This window comes from Scomber scombrus, chromosome 7 (genome assembly GCF_963691925.1).
Source record: "Scomber scombrus chromosome 7, fScoSco1.1, whole genome shotgun sequence".
Classification (NCBI taxonomy): Eukaryota; Metazoa; Chordata; class Actinopteri; order Scombriformes; family Scombridae; genus Scomber; species Scomber scombrus.
In genome coordinates, this window is record NC_084976.1 from 20,742,001 (window position 1) to 20,769,816 (window position 27,816).

A 27,816-nucleotide genomic window follows, 5' to 3' on the forward strand; every position below is an offset into this window, starting at 1 on the left:
ATGCCGGCTCTGCCAGCACTGCTGCTGTCAATACACTTCCTCTCCTTCCTGCTAGTCACCATGCCGCCACGCTCCCTCAGTCAGGCCCCCTTGCTCTCCTCCGTCCGCATGGGTGAGTGGCGCGGCCGTCCCTCCGTCCCCCCGTCCCCACCACACCTGAGTCCAAAGTTACACTTACATACTACAACATACTGATCATGATTTGTTTTTAGCCTCTTTTGGTGCCTCAGAGTGGGTTTTGCTGCATTGGATAGGAGTTGGATGACAATTTAAAGCAACAAATTAGCATCAATAACATACCTGTTGCTCAAATGGTCCTAATAATATAAAAACATGCAATAAAAGTTTCCTTTTTTTACTCTTCTCTTTGTTAGCCAAAGGTGTAAAGTTACTCCAAACAAAGGAAAGAGGCCTTGTCACAGTTTCAAGTTTTCAGTTTACAGAAAGAGAAAGACGCCTGCAACAATTCAGTCCTTAAGAGTCCTGACTCTAATATAACTCTACTCTTATATGTCTTAAATATCAATGTCACCAGTGTTAAATATTAGAAATGGAAATTTTCCACATGCTCTAAAGCTTTGTGTCTGACCAGAATAAACTCCCATGCACAGAGTAATGCAAAATAATATAAACATATTAAAGACTATGAATTTCTGAAGTAAGTCACAATAACTACAGCTACAAAGCTCAGTAATTTAGTGCTATAAGCTAATTCTTAGCATTTATCAGCTATGAAAGAGTTCATGTGACAATCAGCACTTTGAAGTCCCACAGAGACCATATCATCCCTACACCAAAATGATGTAACATGACAAGGGGGACTTTCATGTAAATCGTGACAACATATGGTAAACATAGACAAACTGTTTGTGTACAGATTAAGCAAACAAGATATAACAAGTTAATTAGCGCGCTGGCAGTTGCTAGGTAGTGAGCTGGAGGTGCTGGTAGGCAGAGTTGTTTTAACGTTTAGATAGTGCAAGGCTTGCTGTATCCACCTGTTTCAAGTCTGTCAGCAAGAAAGCTAATTTCCCAAGATGTTGAAATATTCCTTTAATTTCTGATATTATTTGTATTTTACACCACTTACCAATTTGAACAAGGTCAACTTCTTTCATTCCTTCCCCAGTTAGGTTTTTTTTTTTAATCGCTCTATCAATCCCTGTCATCTTCCTCATCCCCATCTCTTTTATTATCTCCTCACCAGAGCTGGAACAATAAGTCTATTAATTGATTAGTTGACTGACAGAAAGATTAATTGACAACTATTTTGTAGTGAAGATTCATTTCACAAATTTTTCAAGCAAAAATGACAAACATTCTCTGCTTCCGGCCTCTCAGATGTGATGATTTTCTCTTTTGTTGTATCATATATGACACAAAATTAAGTATCTTTGGGTTTTGGATCATTAGCCAAACAAACAAGACAACACTGTGGAATGTCACTAAATAATTGTTTAATCAATTAAGCAAACCAAATAATCGGTTGATTCATTAGTCGTTAATGAAAATGATTGTTAGTCGCAGCCGTACAGCTCACCTCTTCTGTCCCTCTCTGTCCTCCTCTCTTCCCCCTCTCATCTGCATCCTCGTCTTCACTATCTCTCCTTCTCTCTCTGCCTCTCTAGCGGCGATCCTGGATGACCAGTCTGTGTGTGGGCGTGGGGAGCGGCTGGCATTGGCCCTGGCCAGGGAGAACATCAACAGCGTGATGGAGGGTCCGGCCCGAGCCCGAGTAGAGGTGGACATATACGAGCTGCAAAAAGACTCCCAGTATGACACTACTGACACCAGTGAGTGAAGCCGAAACACTCTAAAGACGACCCGTGGTGCAGATTCACACGACCCCTTATAGAGTGATAAAATCCAGCTAAGACCATTAGAGGCCAATAGGGCATTGTGCCTAATTAGCACAGGCAAAAAGTGACTACTAAGAATACCACAATAGACATAATGGATATTAATATTGAAAGGAACCAGTCCAGAATAGAAAAAAATACTAAGCTACTAAGCTACTGAATACTGCAGTTTTATTCCAAAATACTTGAGCAGGCTGTTGATATTTCTGAAAAAAGGTGATCTCATTATCTAAAAAAATGATGTTTTGGTCACAAAAACATCAAATGATGACTGGAATGATAAAACAGCACCACTTTCATATGATTAGGAGCCAGTAAGGGCTGTTGCTGATTAGTTTACATGTCATTTGAGACCAGTAATGGGCCACTAAGCTGGTCTCATTAAAAACAGTGGACCAGTGCCCTCCAGTAACAGCTGGCTCCATCTACTGTGCAGTCATGACAAAAACAAATCATGAAATACTAATTCAGATCAGCAGTACAGGCCAACATAAAGCAGATTTATACCACAGAGGCTGCTCCATGAAAGTTGTATTGATATATAGAGTTAAAAAAAGAATGTGTGGAGTCTGTAAAGACAAAAGAATAGCTGCTGAATCCAGCCACTGAGGAGACAGAGACTCCCTGCTCTTTTTCTAATAGGTCACCGACCCTGCCACAAGCTACTGGCAAAATGTCTGCGTGTGCTTGAAAAGGGTTGTGTACATGTACATGCTTGAGTTGCATGCATGTGTGTCTCTTCGTGTGTGTGTGTGTGTGTGTGTGTCTGCCCTTGACCGATGGACAGAAGACTCTGACAGGCTTGTTTGCTCATGGCGTTTTTTGGTCTCTGGATCAGAAAGCTCATCATCTTACAGCTATGATTGTCGGAAGCACACACCCAGACACACACACGCGAGCATGCACGCACAGACACACACACACGGAGAGACACACACACACGCAGGCACACACAGTCAGTGGCAGGGACTGAGGACTGAGGAGGACTAATTGGGATGAATTAAAATACCAACCAAATATAGCAGACGTAACTTTACAGCTATCAGGATAAGACAGTTAAGTCTCCAGACTTACGGTATATCTACTGGATCTGAGAGAGCATTTGTCAGTCGGGTAACCAGAAAAAAATGTCAGAAAAATGAACCTGAATGCTATAAACACAAAAAACAAACATTGCAAAGCATTTTACGTAAAGGATTTTAAGTATTTCCTAGATTCTTTTAATAATCTTTGTCAGGTGTATATGTGAGTCTGTTATGATTGTTGATCAATAACACGGACTGCATAAGCTTCACCTCCACCACTGCATCCACCTGTAGGGTCTGAGTCTGGGAAGTTAGTATTGTGGCTCCCCACTTCCTGCTGTGCCGAGCTTGACGTTTCCTTGTGTGGAGCGCAATATGAAAAAATCTGCATTCATGAATAGAATGCAGCCATGATTCATGTAATTAATAACATTTTTCCTGGTGTGATATGAACATTTTTGTTACAAACACTTCAGACGTAAAAATAAGAAAAAAGCAAACTCTAGGCACTCAAGCGTAGAGGAGCAGAAGTATGTGGACTTTTTGGTTAATTGGGACTACAGGTGGGAGATAATGAGTGTCATTCAGAAATTACTTCCACAAAATTTCCCTAAACCAAACAACTTACAGAAACTTTGAAAAAGCAATCCATAAAAACAAAAAAAATCAAACTAAACTTGGTAACAGACTAAAATGAAAAACAAACTACACATAAGTTTTTCTGTGCTCACAAAATCAGTGAAATCAGTGTCTTCTTTAGGACCGAATACTGTATGTGGATATTGTGCAGACATGTGTTGTCACTTGGGGGTTTAATGTATTTTTGTTTTATTTTATTAAACCCCAAATAAAAAGCCAAAAGAGTAATCATGAAAACTGGCATTTAGAGCTCCTGGTAATTGAAGGCATCCACCAATCTGTTACTATTGTTCTGATGCCAGAGATATAATTATAGCATAATGTCTTAAAAATCATTAAAAATGACTCTCTAAAGCAGTGAAAAATAGCAGCAGGCAACCCATGGGCTGCACCGCTGTAGTCCTTGGAGTGTTTATCTCAAAATAAATTTGATTACAATGAGACAGATTGTGCTGCAACAATAGAATCAGTGGTTAAACTGAAATCATAACGTGTCCTCTGATTTTGGCCTCTTTTTAAATTTCTGCCCTTTACTGTATGTCAACTCTGTGCGGCCATCAAAATGAAGAAGAGGATAAGTGTGTGTCTGCCTATTCATCATTTACCTTCCTTCCTCTCTCTTCCAGTGTGTCAGATTCTACCCAAGGGCGTCGTTTCTGTGATAGGTCCCGCCTCCAGCCCCGCCTCTGGCTCCACTGTCAGTCATATATGTGGAGAGAAGGAGGTGAGTGTGTAAGATAAACACATGCGTACAAATGGGAACAAATATTTGCACATCTAGTACCTATTTCTTCACGGTTTACTGCCCCTCTTACTCACATAGATGTCATCATGAATGCATCTAGAGATTCAGTTTTCCTTGGCTATTGAATTTCTGCTGATATAATTAACGATTATCCACTTCTGCCAACTGTTTTCTCCTTTCTCCCTGTAGCCTTTAATCCTCAGGTCTCTGTGTTCTCTGCCTCTGTTATCTTTCTTATCTCTTTTTTTTCACCCTGTAGCCCTTTCTAATGGATCTTCCTTACTCACAGTTTTTCCTGCTGTGTGTGTGTATGTGTGTGTGTAGAGGAATTAATCATGACACATTTGTTTTTTTTGCTCCCTTCTCCTCTCCTCTCCTCTGCTCTCCCCTCCTTTCCTCCTCCTCTCCTTGCAGATCCCTCATGTAAAGATTGGTCCAGAGGAAACTCCCCGCTTGCCGTACCTGCGCTTTGCCTCTGTCACTCTGTACCCTAGCAACGAGGACCTGAGCCTGGCCATAGGAGCCATCTTGCGCTCATTCAATTACCCGTCAGCCAGTCTGGTCTGCGCCAAGGCTGAGTGTGAGTACACATGTAGTCTGTTGTATAGTTATACAGTGCATTATGTGTGACTGCACAGCTGTGTTTGTGTTTAGGTGGGTGTAAATGCATTGGTCTTGTTCCTACAAGCTCATTCACCTAGTGTATGTGTGCGTTTATATGTGGGTGTGCAAATGCCTCTGTGGGAGTGTTGGCACATTCACACCGTTTGAGCGGATATGACTGTTTTGTACAGTCGGACACTCATTTTGACATTCTGGTCATAAAGTTCTGTCTTTTGCCAGAGTTCACAACATGGCTCACGCTGCAGCCTTCATATTTATTACTCATGCTCTTGCACACTGTCTCTTATCCACCTCAGAGGGTTGTTAGGCCAAACCAATTTAATAAATATTCGTATTTGAAATGCTTTTCAGTACTGGAAGAACTTAGGGGACATTTGATTTAACTGGCCAGGCACTCAGAAAGCTTTAACATCACAGGGGATTCGGGGCTTAGTCACTAGCCCTCTTTATTTTCATTTTGAAAGAGTGTGTTATTGATTTATTATGCACTCCCCTATCGAGAGTCACAGGAATTAAAGGGCCCGGTCGGATTGGTGGCTGTAGTATTCAAACAGAGCTTTGTGAATACATGACAGAATATACTTTGTGTGTGTATGAAATGGTGAGATTCCATTTTTTCCCGCTGAATAATCGCCAGACTTTTTGTCTAGTCCTGGGTGAAACTGAGCTGGGATGAGTTGTTGTGCAAATGTTGACTGCTCACACCAGCCAAACAGAACTGCACAAGAATTTAAGGGCATTACATAAAGAATAAGTGGGCCCATTGAAGTCTGCGAACACTTTTCATGGCAGTGCGAAAAGGGTAGATGACAAACGAAAGCTGTGACATTATGAAAAATCGATTCAATTATTGAGATGCCTTTGTTATCTCTGCAGCAGTTAGCCAGCCTTCCTGCGGTTGCCTGAAAGTAAGCTGAATTCTTCGTGGACTTGATTTGTTTTAACGGCCACTCACATTTGGCCTCATGTGACTCCAACTACTCTAACTAGTGTTGTTACTGCAGCAGTGAATGAAGTGGTATCATTGACCTTGATAACGACCCCACACAGGTTTAATACCTGGGACTCCCTTCAAGTCAGTTTGAACTGAAAAAGCTGTTTGGATGAGAGGTGAATCGCCTTCAAGTATGTACAACCAAGTCCAGTCGCCCACAATTCAACCCTCTCTGGATAACCATGACCTTTATAACTGAGAATCTTCACGGTCATCTGGTGGACTTGTCGTTTCCTTGAACTAAAAGAACTTTGAAATGGCATCATGCATCTTTTGCAGTTTTGATCATCAGTTGAACGAGTAGATAAGAGCCTTGTCTTTTCCTCTCTTAAGAACTAGAGGCAACAGATAGCCTGATGGTTACTGTCAGGGTCACAGGATGCAGCTTTAACTGGTGGAGAGACTGAGGGGTGTGTGCGTGTGTGTGTGCGTGTGTGCGTGTGTGTGTGCGTGTGTGTGTGTGTGTGTGTGTGTGTGTATATGTGTGTGTGCGTGTCTGTGCATGTAATATATTTGGCTTGAAGGTGATCTTTACAAGGTTATCACACTCACAGACTCTGACCCACTTGGCTGCGCTATCTATCGCCATGGAGCTGGTTGCCATGGCTGCAGAATAGGTGCTAACTGCCACTCAACAAGCTTGTTCCACACTCTGAACAACTGTGTGGGTGTACGTGTGGCAGGGTATGTGTGTGTTTGATATATTTTTTGAGCTTGGTTCACTTTGTCCATATGTGTGTGTGTGTGTGTGTGTGTGTGTGTGTGTGTGTGTGTGTGTGTGTATTCTTGCCCCTGAGTGCACTGTTTGTCTGTACGTGTGTGAGTGTGGTACTTGTATGAATGCACTGTATGTGTGTCTGTATGTGCGGCTCCTCTGTGGTCCTGCAGAGGTTCAACATCAGACAATGTTTACCACCAGCCCACTTGTTTTATTCATCTTGTTTACCCCAGTGTGGAGTAGTGCATTCAAGTGAAGTAGACAATCTCTCTTTTTTTTTGTCAGTGAAGCGAGTAACATGTAAAGTCACACATCTCACAGACACAGTGCACACATCCAAGTTAAGTAACGTATTTAGACACTGGTCGTTTTTGCTCCACCTAGTTAATGGCATGAATCTAATTCACTTTCCCTCTTTAGCTGCGCAAGTAGCAGTGCACAGATATTCTGTTAAATGATAGTGAGTCAGAGATTTTGGTTAATTTCCGACGAATCCTTCCCTCGCCATGCCTGGGTCACAACGCGCTATCTGAGCCTAATTCCATTATGCAGTTTTCATGAGATGGATGAGGTTAAGGACAGTGAGAGGGAGAGACTGAGCACAAGGATGAGGAGACAGTGGAAGAAAGATGGATAAAGGCAGAGAGAAGGGTAACTAGAGCACAGGACCAAGATGAGAGAGATAGAGAGGTTAGAGCTTCTGTGTGAGAGAGTGAATACGTGAAAGAAGGAGAGTGAGAGAGTGGAGGAGAGGAAAGGAAGCTGTAAAGTGCATTGATTTTTTTCCCCTCCTTCCTCAAACTAATTAAAGTTTTGGCCTGGTTCAGTGATTACCCCACTGCTTACAGAGGCTTTCTCCTGCTGAAGGGCTCTGTTCGCTACCTCTCCCCTCCTCCTCTCTTCCTTCTCCCTATCCCCTCTGTCCCCCAGATGCCTGCCCCTCCACTTATTTACATAGCTAGGGGTGCTTTACTATGGAATTACAATTAGGAAGCAGCAGAGAAGACTTTCTAGTAAAGGCTCATTCCACACACAATGTCAAGTGAGTCTTGTATGCCATTGGTTATACTCATTTTCGAGAGGAATTTGCTTGGAGTGGGTGAATTGACTCAATCACTGTATTTCACATGTCTTTCTCTTCCTGTAGTTCCCCTCTTCTCTCAGTCCATATTATTACCAGAGTCTTGCAGAATTCTTACAGCCACAGTTTTGTCATTTCATTTTGAGGTTTTCAGCTTTTTAACGCATACTGTTTTATTCATAGTACCTACATCGCTCAAAGAACTGAAAAACAATCATCGAGGGATGGGAAAACAGACACAAAGTGAATTACAAAGTGCTCAACGATTATACCTCTGCCAAGGCTACACGATCATAATGTATTATTCCATTAATAGAAAATGTTAAGAAATTTGTCATGCTGATTGGCTGATGGCATCCATGAATTTTTGGAAATACTGTACCTAAATCCTTTCGGGTTATATTAGGGCAAGGATGAATTCAAGTGAGTCAGACTCATGATCATCCAGTTATGGCTTTTTAAATGGATCGTGTTGCTGTTGAGCCAAACAGAGTTAAATGTCATCAGAATTTTCGGTACTTAATAAGAGCTGATATATAAATGCATGTAGTTATGACAGTTAATGTCAAAACCAGGAAAACAGGCAGATTAAAAAACACATTTGTTGTAGCTCATCCAGATATTTTATGTATTACATTTGGTTAAAATGGAATGACACCTGCAGGATTAATATTAAAGAGGAAAAATATGAGATATTATAATAATAATGATAATATATAAATTCAATTGGTATCATGTGGCGTATAAAATCTAATTCAAGTGGATATCTAAAAAAGAAATGTAAAGCATATGGGCTTAAGTCAAATTAAAAATACACCAATATGTATCTGTGCCCTTTCTCCCTCTGGGCGTCTGTAGGAGGGGTGTTGAAAAACATGATCTTCAAAAAAGTTCAAGATGGTGCAAAATCTGTCTAGGTGTAAATGAATATAGCCTGAAAGATTAATGAAGAAATAAAGTATGCAGAAAAAAAGATATTTTCCTCAGTGCCTCACAGTTGAGGTGTTAAGGGCAAAAAGTGAAGTTTTTCATAAGTGGTGGCCGTAACTACACCAAAAAGTAGTCACTTATTCAGTGTGGAAGTCAAGTTGGTTTTGGATACTCTGCAGATAACAGTTAAACTAACAATCACACAGGACTAAGAAACAAAACCTCTTTTGCAGTGGTCATGATATACAAAATGCTGAGAAAAACAGAATGCAGTCATACTGTAGACTCCATATTAAATAATGTTTCATTTCCTGGGGATTTAGACAAACCATCGATCATGCTTTGCAAAATGACATAAATATATGGCCATCCGAGGATAAATTAAGATTTTCACAGGTCCTGCAAAGCATACATTTTGGAAATATGAGTTGTGTCTACTGATACAGACATTGATATGCGGCTCGGCTCTGCTTTGGCTCTGCCTCAGGCCTGCTGAGATTGGAGGAACTGGTCCGCCGCTTTCTCATCTCTCGGGAGACGCTGTCAATCAGGATGCTGGATGACAACCTGGACCCTACACCACTGCTGAAGGAGATCCGTGACGACAAAGTGGCCACCATCATCATTGACGCCAATGCTTCTGTCTCCTATCTCATCCTGAAGAAGGTCAGACCTCAACCATCAATACATTCTTCAAAGCCGCCTACACATGTTCGGGATATGAAGTCAATCTTCTATCCAAACACACAGTAACAACCTTAGGGGGATTTGCATTGTCTCTTTTATGTACCCAATTGGGAAATTCAGTTTACCATCTTAAAGGGCATACAGAGCATATAGTCTTTAAAATAATAAAGCTCTAAATCCTCTTCCATGGGCTACGCATTTGTTGTAGTAACAGAATTAACATCTATTTTTACCTACTTTGCCCTCCGGAGCAGCATAGGGAACAATATTTACGCATGTCTGCCAGCAACAATCACTTACACTCTGAAGAAAGTATTTGACAAAAGAACATCTTTTGCTGGGATGCGGTGCAGATGTTACAGAGGCTCGTTCTGATTCATGGTACGGCCCGTAACGCCGATAGCCAACGCAGTGAGTCACAGTTTGAATGCGTACGGGATGTTTTCACTGGGCATGTTGGAGCGACTGTCTGCCCTCGGCAAAATGTCCTAGTGTTAGCCTGATGATGTAAAACTGTGAATAACGTATGCTCCCTCTCCTCTTCCACATTCTCTCCCACTTTGTCCCCCAACTAACTCCTTCGCTCTCTGCCTCTCAATAACTCCCCTCTTTTGCCCTCTCTTTCACTCCTTACATCAATCTTTCTGCATCTTCTCTTTTTACCCTTCTGATTTTTTTCTATATCCCACGTGCCTCTTATGTATTTTTCATCTTCCTCTGCCTTTCCTCTTTGTCCTACAGGCGTCTGAGCTGGGGATGACATCAGCATTTTACAAGTATATCCTCACCACCATGGTAAGAGCATACCAATTTCACCCTAACTCTCTTCTATCTTCCAGTCCTCCGTTTTCACTTCTTCCCTCCTGCCCCTCCTCCTCTTCTGTCCCTTTATAAGGGAGCAAAGGTGCTAAGGCGGAGAAGGAATTAAATAAAGGGAGAAGAGAGAGGTGGCAGAAAGAGAAAAAAGTGAGAGGAGATGAAGGATGGGAGAGAGATCTGAGATATGAACATACTGTACAAAGATGTAGAAGTGCAGAAGAGGATTGTAAAAAAACAAAAAAAACAGAAGGAAAAGGGGTCTGAGTTGAAGGTGATGACAGACGTGATGTGCCCTTTTTCTTCTGCCACACGCCACCCTCTCTATGCTTCCGGTGTTTTCATCTGCCTCTTTGATATACTCCCCTCCCCTTCTACCATTTGAATTAATGTGTCACTTTATTCTGTGTGCCTGATTTCTTCTTTTTTTCTCTCCTCTCCACCCTCTGTACGTGCTGCGCTCTTATGCGTTAGATGTCGTGTCTTGTGTGTATATATCTGTGAAAAGCTACTGGAGTCATTTCCATCAACCTCTCTTTCCCCTGTATCACTGTTTTCCCCTTTTCCTTGCTATCTTTATCATTTTTTTCTGCCTCCATCAAAGATTAGATGTTGTCACTCCCCATAGCCTCTTTTTTTCTTTATCACACTCTTCTTTGCACAGTATTTTTCCTCTGTGCAAAGATTTAATGCACTGTCAACATTGTCACTCACCTGAATTTTCTGTCTCTCTCCCTGTAAACACCCTCCCCGCTCCTCTCTAGGACTTCCCCCTATTGAAACTGGATGACATAGTGGATGAGCAGTCCAACATTGTGGGTTTCTCCATGTTTAACACCACCCATCCCTTCTATTTGGAGTTCATCAGGAGCCTTAACCTCTCTTGGTGGGAAGGCTGTGACCTGACGTACCCCGGCCCTGCGGTCAGTCTCATGGATACTTGTATACTCATGCATGCGCACATTCAGCAGCAATCTTCAAAGCTTTGTTTGTATGCCACCTAACATGAGGCTACTTTATTCCTCACACTGATTCATGGTGCCGTTAAAGAGATTCAGCTAGTCTTTTGCTTGTATTTAATGGGTATTGATGTATCCATCTGTGTTTCCTCCCCACTGGTTTACTCATACCTCACATCTCTTCTCCCTCTCCTCTTATTTTCCTTGCCTCCCTCCATCCCTCTTAACCATTCAATCATGTGTGCTTTCACCTCCTCTTTCCTCATTGCATTTATTCCCTTGACTATTTTTCTTTCTTCTCCATGTTTCCACCCCCTTCTATTTTCCACAGCTCTCGTCGGCGCTGATGTTTGATGCGGTGCATGTGGTGGTTGGGGCGGTGAGGGAATTGAACCGCAGTCAGGAAATCGGAGTGAAACCACTCAGCTGCACCTCGCCTCAGATCTGGCAACACGGGACCAGTCTTATGAACTACCTGCGCATGGTAATCGCTTGATCAATTTGTGCAGTGTGTGCACTGTGCAGTATGTACTGTAATGTACAATCACTCACTCATATGCATGATCATGCACATGCGCTCGCATGTATCATCAGAAACATGGGTAAGATATGACCTTGATGTATTGTCTCATGTTTAGTGGTATTCACATACAAGCAAATAAGCAGAACTGCGACTAACAATTATTTTCATTATTGATAACACTGTTGCTTATTCTTTAATCTTTCAACATAAAAAAGAACATTGATTAATAATGAATTAATTGTTCAAGTCATTTTTCAAGCAGAAATTATAAATGAGATTTTCTTTGTCTTATTTGATAGTGGTCTGTTGGTCAGATAAAACAAAACACTTGAAAACACCTCTTTGGACTCAATGAAATGGTGATGGATATTTTCCATCTACCAAAAAATTATCAATATAAAGAATGATTTGCAAATGAATCTATGATGAAGATAGTGTTTGCAGTCTTTCTTCAGATTGATTGATTAACAGCCCAAAACTAAATATTTTCAATTTAAAATGATATAAAACAGAGAAAATCAGAAATTCTCACATTTGAGAATGCAAAACCTGCAAATGTTTGGTATTTTTGTTTGAAAAATGATAGATGAGTGATTCCTGATTTATTTTCTCGTGATTGATTTATTGATTAATAACTACAGTGTAGCTACATTCTATGTCATCCTCATCTCTTGTTACATGTAACCTTTGTCTCTTGTTATTCTTTGTCATCTCCCATCTCAGTTTTTTTGTGGGTTTCTCTCATCGACAACCTGTTGTCAAGGCGGCCTGAGCTCCATCTTTCATTGCCTCCTCCCCACCGGCCCGACATCTGTCTTTGTTAAGGCCTTTAGTCAACATCATGGTGTGCTCCATCTTCAGCATCGTGTCATTCATCATAGTTCTTGCTGCCAGCACCTGGGTTTTGGAGAGGCAGAGCTGAGCTGTGAGGTGGAGTTCTGTGTCTTATTAGAGAGTTGTTGACTTTCTCTGCTGCTCTATCTGAGCCTCTCGCTCAGACAATTTCACCTAGTTGATCCGAAGCTGATCATCCCTGTCTGGTCCAGCCTCAGACACTTCCTCTGCCTCTCTTGCTCTTTGTTTTACCCTCTATCTCTTCCTAATCTCTGTCGATAGTATCTATTTGCCCAATCATGATAGAGAGTGAGGAGGAGTATGTTTGGTTTTATATAGATGATTTATTTCCGCATCTATTATTGTTGTTTCTACCCACTCTTTTCTCATTTCCTTAGCTTTTCTTCACTTCCTCCTCCTCTCGTCCCTGTCTTGCTCTCTCAAACTCCTCCCTCCTCTATCTTTTCCCTTCTTCTCTCATGCTTAGTCAGCTCACTCTGTTCATCTGCCTGCCAGGTGGAGTACGATGGTCTGACAGGGCGTGTTGAGTTCAACAGCAAAGGGCAGAGGACCAACTACACCCTGCGGATCCTGGAGAAACACCGAGGAGGCCACAAAGAGGTCAGGAGTCACCTGTTATCATGCAGCAGCCAAGTCACATTGCCCATAGGCTTTGGGTTAGTTACAGGTCACCCGTCTGATTTCACAATGCCAGGGGAGGCATTTAACACTGAGGTCAGCAACATCACAGAATCCCCTGATAGCGACCAAAAATATCTCTATAGTTTGTGAAATTGGTTTGATGTATTTCACCTGATGGCACTGTCTTTATAACCTGCAATCAGATGTGAATCTAGTTTTCGCTGCAAATATGTTTTATGTGAAGGCTACTGGAATACATTAGCTACTTTAGTACATCGAATATTAAATTGTTGTTAAACTTAGTTTCTAGCAGGTTTGTGGTATCACATCTGGTCTGGTCACGATTTGTGACTTTCTCTTCACCTTCCCTTAATATGCCTTACTGGACTCACAATAGGCCAACTGCCTCCCGTGTTAACACTAAATGCCATCTGATAACCGCAGTTAAAGCTAGACTTTAGCTTGCTGGGAGAGTTGTGATAATTAACATTTTAACTCTGCACACCTCTGAGCACAGCAACACTCACACTGCAGGCAGGCAGCGGAGATTCACACAAGAACACTCTTAAATGTCAGGGCAGGATAAAGAGTGTCATAGAAAAACTGTGATTCTGTCTGAGGAGTCATTACCTCTCCTCTGACCTATTGAAAGATGTACAGTAATATCTTCAAAAGAAATGCCTGTGCGAGCTTCGGTTCCACCCATGCACAATGGTTAGGTTATAATCACACACTTAGATACCTCTGTGACTTTACTGTCTCATAAAATGAAATTTGAGTTATTTATGCATTCAAGAAAGATGTTTTTAAAGGAAAATAGATAGGGCAGCGAAACTCCTTATCATGAATACCTTTCATTACCGTCTTTGCCATCTTGTCCCAGCTCATTGCTCTGCTTGTAAACAGGTTTTTTAATAATAGTGCATACATAGCACTGTAGCTATATGTATGGCTCCATTGGGGACAATTAAATTAATGTGCACATACAGTATTTAACAGTATACCAAAGCTAAGCACAAATATATTAAACTTGCAAAGGCACTCTATAAAATAGCCCAATAGGGTTAATGTACTCTCTGATATACTTATCTGCAGTAGATTGTGTGTAGCCTGCCACAACAGTAAAATAGTTGCAGTGAGCTTAACAGTACATTATTTATCCCACAATGGCCATTGATTTTCTCTCGCTTTCTCTTCCCTGTTAGATCGGGATCTGGTACTCCAACAACACTCTGGCAATGAACTCCACCAGTCTGGATATCAATGTCTCAGAAACACTGGCAAACAAGACCCTTATTGTCACCACCATTCTGGTAAGGTCACACTTACCTTCTGGACCACGAGGCTGGGGAGGTCAGAGTTGTTTTTGTGTTTCTGTGCTGGCAGTGCTGCATGCTGTGTTGTGGTCTGTTTCTGCTAATGTTGCTGTCGCTGTAGCTGTCATAGAAACTGACAGAGCACTGAGAAAGACAAGTTACTATATTCAGCAAAATCCTGGTCTTCTGATGATGTCAAAACTCAGCACGTTGTCCCCTACTTGTTTCCATTTGAGTAATGTCATATTACAGATATCATTTCCTAAATGATGCTCCCCCATCTTAGTTAGGTGGCCAAAATGTATAATAACTTAACATTATGCTATGATGTGACATCACCCGAACAATCCTTTCCAAACTTAAATAAGCCTCAGTGTCATGAATATGATTGCCAAAGCTTAATTACATGTTATAAATATTACATTTTTTAAGAAAACAAAATAAATGAAATCATTTAATTTCAGTGGAGACTCCAAGAGCTTTAGAGGGAGTTAAATGTGTAAGAAACTTGATTGTCTCCAAATGGAAAATTGTCTTGCTGCCAGGTAAAGCACAGAGTTTAATATAAAACATAATATATCAAATCTATATTACAAAATATGTAAAGATGTCTGCTAAAAACTGCCTAATGAGCTCACATAAAACAATGTACATCAGAGAGTATATCCAGACATCATCATCCAACCCAGTCATCTGTGGTTAGAACAAGATCATCACACACTAAAATGACTGTGGAGATACTAATAGTAATTTAGCTGTAATCTATTATTACTATAAGAGACCTTTTTTTTTTTTTTTTCTTAAACAATAGAAATCCCTGTTTTTCAGGCATTGAACATTACATTTCATTAAGTAAGTTTTCCTCAGACTGAATATTCTGAGTTTTGGATCGAAAATCCTCATGTGTCCCCCGTGCGCAGGAGAACCCATATGTGATGCGTAAAGACAACTACCAGGACTTCCAGGGCAATGACCAGTATGAAGGTTTCTGTGTCGACATGCTGAGGGAGCTGGCAGACATCTTGAAATTCTCCTTTAAGATCAAGCTGGTGGATGACGGGCTGTATGGGGCTCCAGAGCCCAACGGCTCTTGGACTGGTATGGTTGGAGAGCTAATCAACAGGGTGAGTGCTCTCCCTCTCTCTCTCTTTTTCTCTCTCTCTTTCTCTTTCTCTCTCTCTCTCTCTCTCTCTCTCTCTCTCTCTCTCTCTCTCTCTCTCTCTCTCTCTCTCTCTCTCTCTCTCTCTCTCTCTCTCTCTCTCTCTCTCTCACACACACACACCAGAAAAACTCAAACATGTTTTAACCAGTGTCTGTGCAGACAGAAACTTATATTGAATGCACACATGCACGTACACACACCCGCCCACCCACACACACTCGCGCTGTAGCCCCAAACCACAATTCTGCTGTTACTTCCCATGTTTCAAATTGCCCTCAGAGGGGAGTAAGACTCTTATCTAGGACAAAAGCTGACTTTATAATTCCCCAAAAGAGAATGGTAGCATCGCTTAAAATTGTGTGCACCGTCTTTGTCTTCGCAGTAACCCACACCGCTACAACCGCCTGTCCCCCTCTTCCTCTCTCTGTCCAGGCCTAGCGTGCCTCTGACAGACACTCCGGTGAAGCAGGCTAATGAGAGCCCCTCTCTGCTTAATTACCATACGGTATACTTCAATTACCAGGCTGTGGTCCCTGTGTGGGGCCTGCCACACTGGTGCTCCCCCAGCTCTCCACGCTTCCTCTCCCTCCCTGCCCTCCCCATTGCTTGATCACTCAGCTCTAATTAGCGGCCCATGTTCATCAATTAGCTTTTAATGGAAGAGATGGAGGGGAGGCAGAGCAACCAGATGAAACCAGCAACCAACGTGAGGTTTTATACAGGTGGAAAGACCAGCCACCCAGTGCTTACTTGCAATTAGCCTCATTTGGACGGTGGATAATGTGTGTGTGTGTGTGTCTGTATGCCAGAGGTAAAGAGAAAGTGCGCACGTCTGTCTGTTTTTCCAAATGCGCTTTCAAGTGGGTAGTCAAACTTTCCACTTTTCATTCGGGAAATCAACATTTTCTACAGAGCTCTCATCTGCCCAGTGCAGCATCAAGTGCATCTATTTTTGCAATTGCCTGACCACTTCTGTTTTTTTCTCTCTCCCTGACTCTCCTCCACTCCTCCAACTATCTTCCTCTCATCCCCTTTTCCATCTGTCTATCCATCTACCTATCTATCTTTGTCAATCCTGCAGAAAGCAGACCTGGCCGTGGCAGGCTTCACCATCACGTCAGAGAGAGAGAAAGTTATCGACTTCTCTAAGCCGTTCATGACCCTGGGGATCAGCATCTTGTACAGAGTTCAACTGGTGAGGGTGTTATGTGGGGCTGTAGGGCGTCTGCTAGGTGATACTCACTACAGCTCTTGTATTGGATTTAATTTCTTTTCTTTGCGCTGCTTTTAAGCCGCTAGTGTCATACAGAGGACGACAAGCCAAACTTGCGAGACAAAGCTTAAGGAATCAGACTGCATATTGCATAAGAGTTGATCTCATCTTTAAAGCTTGGGTTATATTTGTGTAGTTTGCCGTATGCTGTGTCCACACTGTAAGTTATAGGTGTAATTTAAATTGCTCAATAAGTCAGTACTCTGAAACTGGGTAACGGTGGCAGCTTTACATTGCTAATGAGGTTTTGGGACCAAGCCAAGTATGATTCAGCAGTAGGCATTGTGAAACAGAGCGCTTATGGATTGTAGCATTAGCGTATCAAAGCACTGCAGACTTACTATCAAAGTGCAGTGAAGGACACTGCCCTCCTGTGGTGCAAAGGGGACACTCCCTGACTGCTGAGACATGACACCTCTTTTTCTAACACATTGTACCTTCCTGGCTGTCTGTCTCAACTTCTCTTTCTCTTCTTCTTTTTTTCTGTACCAGGGGCGAAAGCCAGGTTACTTCTCCTTCCTCGATCCCTTCTCTCCAGCTGTCTGGCTGTTCATGCTGCTCGCCTACCTGGCTGTCAGCTGTGTGCTCTTCCTGGCTGCAAGGTCAATACATTACATCACACACTGTACTGATAGTCTTCAGTCTTCACAATTGTGCTCCATCGTCATTTATCTTGTTTAACACAGGTCACCTGTCACATATTAGAATTTTTTACCTCATACAACCCTCTGCAGACAGTTTGACAGGGATCGAATGACTGATTGGTGGTACCTTGAATGATATTTTGTAAGGCACCATATATTACTGTACTTCAGTTTGACCTCAAGGTTGTTCCACTGTACCTGTGTTACCCCACCAGGTTGAGCCCCTACGAGTGGTACAACCCTCACCCATGTCTGCGAGAACGCAGAGACATGCTGGAGAACCAGTACACCCTGGGAAACAGCCTGTGGTTCCCTGTCGGAGGCTTCATGCAGCAGGGATCAGAGATAATGCCCAGAGCCTTGTCCACGAGATGTGTTAGTGGGGTGTGGTAAGTTATGGGTTGGCTTAGTTTGCTTTTGTGTGCATGTGCTGCCCAGCTTAACCTTATAACCTGTCAGGTGAGGTTTCAGTTTGTATGTTATAATATAATGTTATAAAAATGATAACTTTGGCACAAACATAGAGGTTTACAAAATTCGACAAAAAGAGTAAAAACAAAGGAAGGCTAACTCGTAGAAACAGTGAAGATAAAACAATATGATAGTAATAAAAAAACATTAAATATACATGAAGTGTACAAAATGTAAATTACAATGAAAAAAGGGCTAGTACACAAGCATAAAATATAAACATAATAAAATAGCAGGGGGCAAAAAATATAGATTCCAACAAGAAGGCCAACCTGCAGTTAACAAATTAGCCCATAACCATGATTTTAAAATATTAAAAAAATCATTCTAACTTGATATAGTAAGCTGTTGCAGATTTTAGGGGCCACATTTGAAAAATCTCAGTATGTTCTAAAGCAGACTCATTGGCTTCCTCCCTTCTTTATCAAGAACCTGCATTTTTCATGAAGGTTGCCTTTTCAGGCGCGTCTGCTATGTAAGATAATGATATTTACATTTTCAATTTGAGGCATATAGCAGACATACAGCTTGTACATTTCAGTCCCTAAGCACCTACATTTCATGCAAACAATACAAAAATGCTATGTTCACAGAAATATTAGCCTAATGATATTCCTGTGGCAACAGAGTAACTGTGAAAGAGACGTGTGCTGAGAGAGAAATAATAATCGCTGAGAGCTAAGGAGATAAAGGGTAGAGGAAGACAGGAAGAGCAAATTACAGTGAGTTGAGCAAGACATAGGATAGGGGATATTATTAAGTATAGTGGGTACATTATGTTCTTCTTAAAGAAAGTTTTTAGACATGCAGCAAAGGTCATAAAAGAGTCCAATTGTCAAGGTTGTACGTTTAGAATATTATCCAGGGCAACTGAGCACCTATTCTTCCTCCCTCCATCTATATCTTATAGGTGGGCGTTCACCCTGATCATCATCTCTTCCTATACGGCCAACCTGGCGGCCTTCCTGACCGTCCAAAGGATGGAGGTTCCCATCGAGTCCCCCGACGACTTGGCTGACCAGACCAACATTGCGTATGGAACCATTCATGGAGGAAGCACTATGACCTTCTTCATGGTACAACCTACTACAGCAACTATGAATGGCTATATGTGTTTTTGTCCACGTGTATGTGTTAAACTGTGTTATGTTTGTGATGGGTTTATTTTAAAAAACGGACAATTTCCTGAATCACCTGTATAGCAACAGTTTTTTCAAACAGATTTAGTGCAGCACTTTTGTCTTTATGGCAGTGTAGTGACTGATTGTCCTCATATTTGTCACTTTATCTCTCTGTTGTTTTCTTTATGGCTGTTTGTTATAAGTGGCTGGCTGCCTGTGTTTGCTTATGAGAGCGCTTCCGGCATCTGTGTTGGCATCTGTGTTTGTCATAGAGTGCGCGCGTGTGTGTTATTATGTGTGTAGGTGAGTGTATATAAAGGAAAATGTTTATTTGTTTGCATGCACGGGAAATGGCTACATGCCAGTTTGTGAGTGTGTGTTTTGCATCCTTTTGGTGTTTGTACATATTGAGGATATAAGAAAGGGTAATGTTTGCCCACATAAGCCCGTTTCAGTGCTACAGTACATTACCCCACTCAATACCTAATCCACACACACACACACACACACACACACACACACACACACACACACACACACACACACACACACACACACACACACACACACACACACACACACACACACACACACACACACAATACACTTCAATATTATTACACACAGATGCCACCTTCTCTACTCTTTTCCTTTCTTCTCGCACACAATGCAGGGAGATACAACATGTAATTGTAAACTTTAAACACTTAATCCTGTTTTGGAGCTCGCCATATTTTGTGCTAAACCACCTCCTGTGTGCTGATTTACCTCCATCTTTATGAAAGATGATGCATCAACAATGCCATGAGCAAATAATCTGTTCCCTTGATTAACCTCGCTTTTTTCTCCCCTCTTCTCGCCTCTCTCCTTTTTTCCTCTATTTGCAATTGATGTTTTACTCTCCTTGTCATTATTCACACTGAATTTTCTATTCTACAGGCACTTCCCTCCCCTGTTTATCTAGGATGCAGCTCTCTTTCTCTCTGTCTTCCCTCTTTCATTTATATCGACCTTCAGTTGATTTCTGCTTCAAAGATAGATGTGAGAGGCACTGTTAGGAAGCCTGTATGTACAAACACACATCTGTTGTCAGTCTTTAATTCCTATTTACTTGATATTCCCATCCGTTGTTTTCCTGTTGCTCTGCAGAACTCACGTTACCAGACCTACCAGCGGATGTGGAACTACATGAACTCTAAGCAGCCCAGTGTATTTGTGAAAAGCACAGAGGAGGGTATAGCCCGCGTGGTCAACTCCAAGTACGCCTTCCTGATGGAGAGCACCATGAACGAGTACCACCGCGGCCTCAACTGTAATCTCACCCAGATAGGAGGCCTGCTGGACACCAAGGGCTACGGCATCGGCATGCCATTTGGTAATAATACTTAATAATGAATAATTTATAATTTTTCACACAAATCATTAGTTATAACATCTTTGTAGCAACTGAAAATGCAATAATTACGAGATAATAGCTTTAAATAACTGTAATATATAATAAAATATATCACAATATGAATGAATAATTAGCTGGAATGGAACAATATTTCAGTATTGACAGATAATGACCACAGCAACACAAATTATTGCATTGTAGTAATGTAATCTCATCCTATATGTTAAAAATATGTAATTACACTAGTAATTACAAATCATCCTCATTTTAACAAAATATTTAATTGAAAATAAAACTGTAAAAAAAATGTTTGGAGAAGTGACATAAATATCATTATTTATATAGTTAATATAATTTTCTCACACAGGGCATTTCAAAGCCTGCAGGCCTCCGCAGCAAACACTCAGCCACCTTTTGTCTTTTGCCTCAACTGACTTACCAGAAGATCAAGTGTAAAGCTGCACTTGGCCTCATCAAGGGTTTAAAGGTCACAGAAGGTCACTAATATAACTTAAGTCATACAGCATCTTTAATTAGACACGCAACCAGTCCTAGGAGCCACAAGGGATACAGCACTGACCCTATTCTTGTTCCTACTACAAAACACTGCCGCAGTATTTTATCATAGTTGGGCCACAGCTTGTGGATAAGGGCAAAAAGACAATGTTTCCACCTAAAGATAGCACTAAACATCACAAGAACAATACTTTAGAAATAATATTCAAGCTTTAAACTGAGATCAGACATGTTATCTTGATAACATGTTAAAGATGTGGTTCCCAATATGTTATGCTTGTGACTCCTTAATATAAAAATAACATCTATTCACAGCCTCTCATCTAAGGGAGCATGTGTTTTAAAGGGGAATGTTCAAGTGACTTCCCTTATGTTTCACTTGAATACACCTAACAGCTAAAACCATACAGTAATTCACAAGAACAAGAAAGCAAACCCAAATGGAAATCAGATAGCGTGTTTTGTGTGTACCCTATCCACAAGAATCCATTTTTTCTGTTGTTGTGGTTTCCTCTCATTGTTTTGCACTATATGACGCAGTTGTCACGAGTGCATAGCTCACACAGAGGACATCGCTTGAGTAGGCAGTCCTTCTACGTGTCCCAGGACACATCGTGCAGATACTGTTAAAAGAATACCGACTCAGACCATCTCCACAATATAGTCTGAGCAGCTGATCTCAATATGTCCTTGATGCGTCCTGGGTCACACCTGTACTTGCCTTTGGATCACCTACTGTAAGATGCATTTTAATGCCAGGTGTGAACAGGGCATTACACAACCAGCTCAGCAAACTCACACTATAACATAGCTTGGTTACAAATGTTATTTCATTGTTGGTAAGCAATGCTATTTAAGTATCCAGTAATCCAGGTACCAGGGACATATTGTGTCTGCCTGTTTATTCATCTAAGAAATAGAGAAACTTCACCTGTGTATGTGTTCAAGATTACATAACTGGAGCTATCAGTGGCCTAGTTTTTGGAGCACGTACCATGTAGCTGCAGCTTCCTGGTTCGATTCCCTGCTCTCCCCACATTTTCTGCCTGTTTCTCCATTGTCACTATTAGACAAAGGCAAAATGCCAAAAAATACATATTGCATAATAATTAATAATATTGTATAAAAGTGCTAATTGCTAAAAGATGTGTAAAAATGACTCTGTAAACTGAAACAGGCTGAGTTTTCTCTGAGAAGCTGGACGCTTGCTGTCTTCTTATAGTCAAAGACACAATCATTAGTCTGCAAGCTAGTTACAGTTGAGAGTAAAGTATGTCACCTATAGCCCCAGTGACCTCTTTGAGGTATACAGTGGGTACTAAGTCTGCTGGAAAGGTGAACAGTTGCAGTATACAAATGCTGGCAGAGAAATTGCCCGAACTGTGAATGAGCACATCCAACAGAGGGCAGGGTGTTTAAAGATGTGAAGGGAAGGTGTTATCCTAGATCTAAAAATCTAATCCTCATCAGAAAAAAGAATAAAAACTCATTAATCGACAGTGCGAGAGGCAGAAACACCTGCATGAGATCAATTATGATAAATAGACACATGTAGTTGTACTGATAGATCTGAAAAATGTCTTGTACGTGGTTGATTTATATTTTATCTAAGGGATTAGTAAGTATTTCAACTGGAAGTAATGAATAAGCAGTTAATTGCTTTTCCACACACGTCCGGCTCCTCTGAAGCTCCTTTTTTTAGCCCGTAGAGGTGGTGTCACAGAATCACAGTCATCTGTTCTAACAAAGTGGAGGAAGACATGACTAGAGAGAGGAGGGAAAGGACAGAAGGGAAGATATGATTGAACAAAGTTGTTAAGAAATGGAGAGAGATAACACACAGTTACAGTACATCAGCATGGAGAGAAGACAGACATGTGAAGGAGAAACGGACCAGAGTAGCAGACCAAAAGAAGAGACTATTTCTTGACTGAGAGTAGTGACTTCCATCTCTCTATTTTCTAATTAATTGTCCTCGAAGGGAAATTTGTCTTGCAGCCAGACAAAACACATAGATGTGAACATAAAATATAATAACAGAAAAAACATGGAGTCTTGTTGTTGGCAACCAGCAGAGACTGCAGGAAGTCACTGTGCCCAACCATGCGACCCTGTGTAAACCACGACTTTGCAGTTTTTATACTTTGTTTTTTCTATGGATGAAACAAATGATATATAATATCATATTTAGTGAGATTAGGACATGCTGGTAGGTGGATTTTATTTATCTTTGGTCGGAGCCAGGCTTGCTGTTTCTCTCTGTTTCCAGTCTTCATATTTAATGGACATATGATGTGAGAGTGGTATTAATCTACTCATCTCATCATTCTGTGCAACAAAACAAATACGTATATTCCGCCAAAATATTGAACCACTAATTTCTGGTGGAGTTTGTCATGAGTTCAGTGTACAACATCAAGGTCCATCAATATCATTGCATGGACCACAATTTAAATTTGGGTCCAAAATAGCCAAACAACATATCACAAATACAAAGAGAAGTTTCTCACGGTGCAATTCAGAACAGGAGATGTTTTAAGAGCTTAAGAGTTCAGAGGTATTTGCAGTAGAGGAAAATGATGTATTTGAAACAGATTATTGGGGTGGGTAGTGACCCGATAGGGTAGCGGCTGGAACGCGGCTGGATGTGTGGTATCAGAGATGAGTTTCCTTGCTCTTTTTGCTGGTTGTTTTTGGAAGTTGCAGGTTTAATATGAAAAAAATACATTTGAAAAATTCAACAGCAATGTTACTGTGAATAATTCACCATCAATAATTTTCACAGGGATTGTGTTTTTATTAAACAATAACTGCATAAAAAAATTGAGCAAACTGAGGAGTTGTTGACTGTCTGCATCGATGGTATCCTCTAGTTTTAAGTGAGAAGAAATGTTTTGTCATTTCTGGTAAGCCAACCCTTTAAACCTTCCAGTCTGTTCTACTGTATCTAGTTCACAACATGCCTTATGTGCTGTCTGACCAGCAGCTGTACCGCTGGCTCTGTCTGGTTGTAATCTCGTTCTTCATCTCTCACTAATCCTCTCTTTATTCTCACAATAAGATCATTCGCAGCCATCTTGAAGCTGTAACAGCAATTCTTTTTCTGTTACTTCTCCTATTCTCTGTTGCTCTTTACACTTTCCTCATTTTGTGCTTTTCTCCTCATCCGAGATAAACCCTCTCTTGTCTGGGCTCTCTCGCCCTCACCCTTTCTATCCTCCACCACTTAGTCTTATCCTGCTTTCTTGTCATTCGCCAGGGTCTCCGTTCAGAGATGAGATCACGTTGGCCATTCTCCAGCTGCAGGAGAATAACAGGCTGGAGATACTGAAGAGAAGGTGGTGGGAGGGAAGCCAATGTCCCAAAGAGGAGGACCACCGTGCCAAGGGTCAGTTGACCGCAGCTGTCTGTCTCCTCTCCCTCCTTCTCTCTAATTTTCCTAATAATAGTCACCTCATTCTCTGCTACAGTCCAGCTAATGGCTAATGCCTAAACTAATGTCCTTGTGAAGGGTGCTTAGAACAATCTACTTTCTCAAATGTCATCTGTTTGTCTCAGGTGGTGTGTAATTGAAATGTTATAAGCGTGAGTGAGTCTGTGTTCGTGTGCATGTAAAATGTGTGTGTGTGTGTGTGTGTGTTTATGAGTCTGCGCCTGTATAAATGAAAAAGACAAAAAGTCTCGGTTTTTATGCTGCTGCTGTCAGATGAGAATCTCTTTGAAAAAGGGCTTTTTAGTAAAGACTCTGTGCTCGACTTTTCATCTGTGTAATGTATCTCAAGGGTTTTAGGGCCTCAGACATGGCATTCACACAGTCACTTCATCACAAGCTATTTACATTTTTAATTCAATTGAAAGAGCTCTCTGGTGGGTATTATTGCACTTTCATAAAGCTGGAGCACAGATTTGAAAAAACTGGTCAATGGTGAAGCTGCTGAGAAAACTTGATTTTAATCCATCCAAAAACTAGATCCTACACTTCCCATAATGCAACACAATAGATCATAGATCATCATTAGACATCTCTTGAACTTCATGTTCCAGACTTGTAACACAAAAACTGTGTAGTCTCCAAACCCAGCCTGAGATTACTAAAATCTCTCTCCTCGGTTCTCAGCACAAATAAAGCACTTTAAAGTGAGTAACAGTGCAGCCAATGTATTTAATCATGAGTCGGGTCATGGGTCTTATATTTACGGGTCTGAGCTGGTCCAGATTTGAGATGGATATAATTGCGGGTAATAGGTCGGTTTCGGTACTGAGCTTTGCAGGTGTGGGTTTGCAAAACTGGATCTGTGCAGGACTCTGGTAGAGTGTATCTGTATCTGAGCTTTGTTAAAGGGAGTTTGACATTTTGGAGAAATGTGCTGTCTTGCCAAGAGTTAGTTAAACATTTTATCTTACAGTATCTTGGTATAAAAACCAAACTGTAAAAATGTCAAGTGTGTTTTTTGGGGAATTCATGCGAATGAATTTTGTTACCTTTGGACAGAGCTGGTTCCAGTCGTCATGCTAATCTCAGCTAACTGTCTGCCAGCTATAGCTTCATATTAATCATACAGATATGATAGTGGTACCAATTTTCTCAACAAACTGTCAGCAAAGACATCACATTTCCCAAAATGTCAAACACATCCTTTAACAAAATTACTCCAGAGCCACAGAAGATAAATGTTTACACCTGTAAAATGCCCTTTTAAGATGTGTATTAATGATTGTCTCCTGTGGCCCCTCCTCAGGTCTGGGCATGGAGAACATTGGGGGCATCTTTGTGGTGCTGATCTGTGGCCTCATCATTGCCGTGTTTGTTGCCATTATGGAGTTTGTGTGGTCAACACGCCGCTCGACAGAGACAGATGAGGTATGCCCCCATACCTGCCCTCGCCGACCCCACAGACACACCCCAGTAGGTTCCCATGGCACCGCGCCAACCCTTTTGATTATGTTATTTTGTGTGTGTTTGTGTGTGAGAGATGGTAGATTTCTTTTCAGCTTTTGCCTCCATTTGTACATGTTTCGTTTGTTTATGTGTGTAATAACATTTGGGGTTCAGTGTGTTTTGTGCATGTGAGATGAGAGGAATGTTGCAGTATGCGGCACTGAAAAATTCAAAAAATTAAACAACAGATAGAAAATTTGATTTCACTTTGCATGTCTTGCCTGCTTTTAAGTCATTGTGCCCTCTAAGTGTTTGGTGTTTAACAGTATGGCAGTAAGTGCAGTGTCTGTGAGCTAAACTTGATGGTACGAATAAGCAATATTGAGAAATGCCAATATTTGCTTGCATAAAGAAGTAGTGTGATCTTTTTCCCTGGCATTAAATGTCATGATGTATCTTCTTTTACATGCCTCACATGTACGCTGGTATTCTTCGTTTCCATTCTTGGATTACTTCTCACCCATCTCACTGTGCGTCTCCCTCTATCTCTCTCTCACACACCTCGTGTCATTTGGCCATCAGTGTCTGTTCTCCGACAACGAGTACTGTTTCTGTTTATGTGAGCACATGACTTTTTATTATGATTTGAATGAGAATGTTGTTTGTCTGTGGTGGACATGTTGATGCATTTTATTCGCCATGTGTGCAAATTACAGCAGTTGTGCTGTTAGAATGATGAAACAGTTGGTGTGTGTTGTGTCTTACTCTGTGTGTGTGTGTGTGTGTGTGTATGCACAGCTGCTGTACATGTGAGCGTGCCTTTGGATGTATATGTGCACCTGAGTTTGCAGGCCTGCCTGTCCGTTCATAGTGCATATTGCCATAATGAAGTGCCCATAAACTAAACAACATTTTGGTGTTTTGTGTGTTTGGATTGTAATAACTCTCTCTGCTCCTTGAATATTCTCCCATCTCTATCCATCTCCACATCCTCCCCCATCACCTCATTTCTGTTTTCAAACCACCCCTCCATTTGTTGATCTCTGTGCCCTCGCTTCTCTTGCGACTTTTTTGTTCACCATGCCTCAATGTGTCTGTTCTTTCTGCCTTGTTCCCGCCTTGTTCTTTTTTTGTTTCCCTTTCAATTTTTCTTGTTTTCCCTCCGCTCTCCTCTTTATGTACTGCCTCACCACTGTCTTGTTCTGCTGCCTGCCTACTTTGTGTCTGTGGCGCCCCTCCTACCTTTGCCTCCCTCCCTTCCCTTTTCCCTCCCTTCCGTCTTTCCCTCTTTCCTCCCTCCTTCCTTTTCTGCTCTAGGTGTCTGTCTGTCAGGAGATGATCACAGAGTTCCGAAACGCCGTCTCCTGTAAGAAGAGCTCCCGCTTGCGCCGTCGTCGGCCCCTCAGCAGCTCAGCAGCCCTGCGCCACCCAACACGCATTGCTCTTGGGGCCCCTCGGCCCCTGCGCCTGGTTCGAGAGATGCGCCTCAGCAATGGCAAACTCTACAGTGGAGCTGGCCCCCTGACAGGTGGAGCTGGAGGAGGAGGAGGAGGAGGAGGTGGGGCAGGAGGGACAGGACCTTCCGATCTGGGTCCTGGGCCCCAGCGCATCCTAGATGATCCACTGGGGGCCAACACCACCCCTCCTCCACCAGCCCCCACCCCTGTAATGCTGCCCGCCCGCAGTTGCACCCACGTGAGGATCTGTCAGGAGTGCCGGAGGATCCAGAACCTGAGATCAGGCAGCAGTATAGGATCAACCTCCACAAGAATACCACCTTCATCAGCACCCCTACCCAGGCTACCCCCACCCCCTCCTCCATCCTCATCCAACACAGACAGTGAGGGCGGAGGGGGGCCCAGCCCAAGGCGGCTACACCACAGTCCCCCACCTCATACCCCCCGACTCATTCCACCTCCACAGAGCAGCAACACCACAGACCTACTGGGTGAACAGGACTGA

General features: G+C 41.9%; 1 protein-coding gene across 3 annotated transcripts; it reads left to right on the forward strand.

The window, feature by feature from the left end:
• Nucleotides 1-27,816, forward strand: grik5 (glutamate receptor, ionotropic, kainate 5). 3 transcript variants are annotated; one of them, XM_062423337.1, is made up of 20 exons: nt 1-112; nt 1,629-1,793; nt 4,150-4,247; nt 4,683-4,848; nt 9,103-9,281; nt 10,044-10,097; nt 10,883-11,041; nt 11,409-11,561; nt 12,951-13,055; nt 14,282-14,389; nt 15,313-15,516; nt 16,636-16,749; nt 17,320-17,429; nt 17,687-17,860; nt 18,853-19,018; nt 20,213-20,438; nt 24,235-24,363; nt 25,715-25,881; nt 27,172-27,382; nt 27,413-27,816. In XM_062423337.1, the coding sequence occupies exons 1-20, from the start codon at nt 1-3 to the stop codon at nt 27,814-27,816; spliced, it is 3,204 nt and encodes a 1,067-aa protein (XP_062279321.1). The 3 variants fall into 3 exon arrangements, with proteins under 3 accessions (XP_062279321.1, XP_062279322.1, XP_062279319.1); XM_062423338.1 differs by lacking the exon at nt 27,413-27,816 and adding an exon at nt 26,437-26,473 and having other exon boundaries at nt 25,715-25,836; nt 27,172-27,224; XM_062423335.1 differs by having other exon boundaries at nt 27,172-27,816.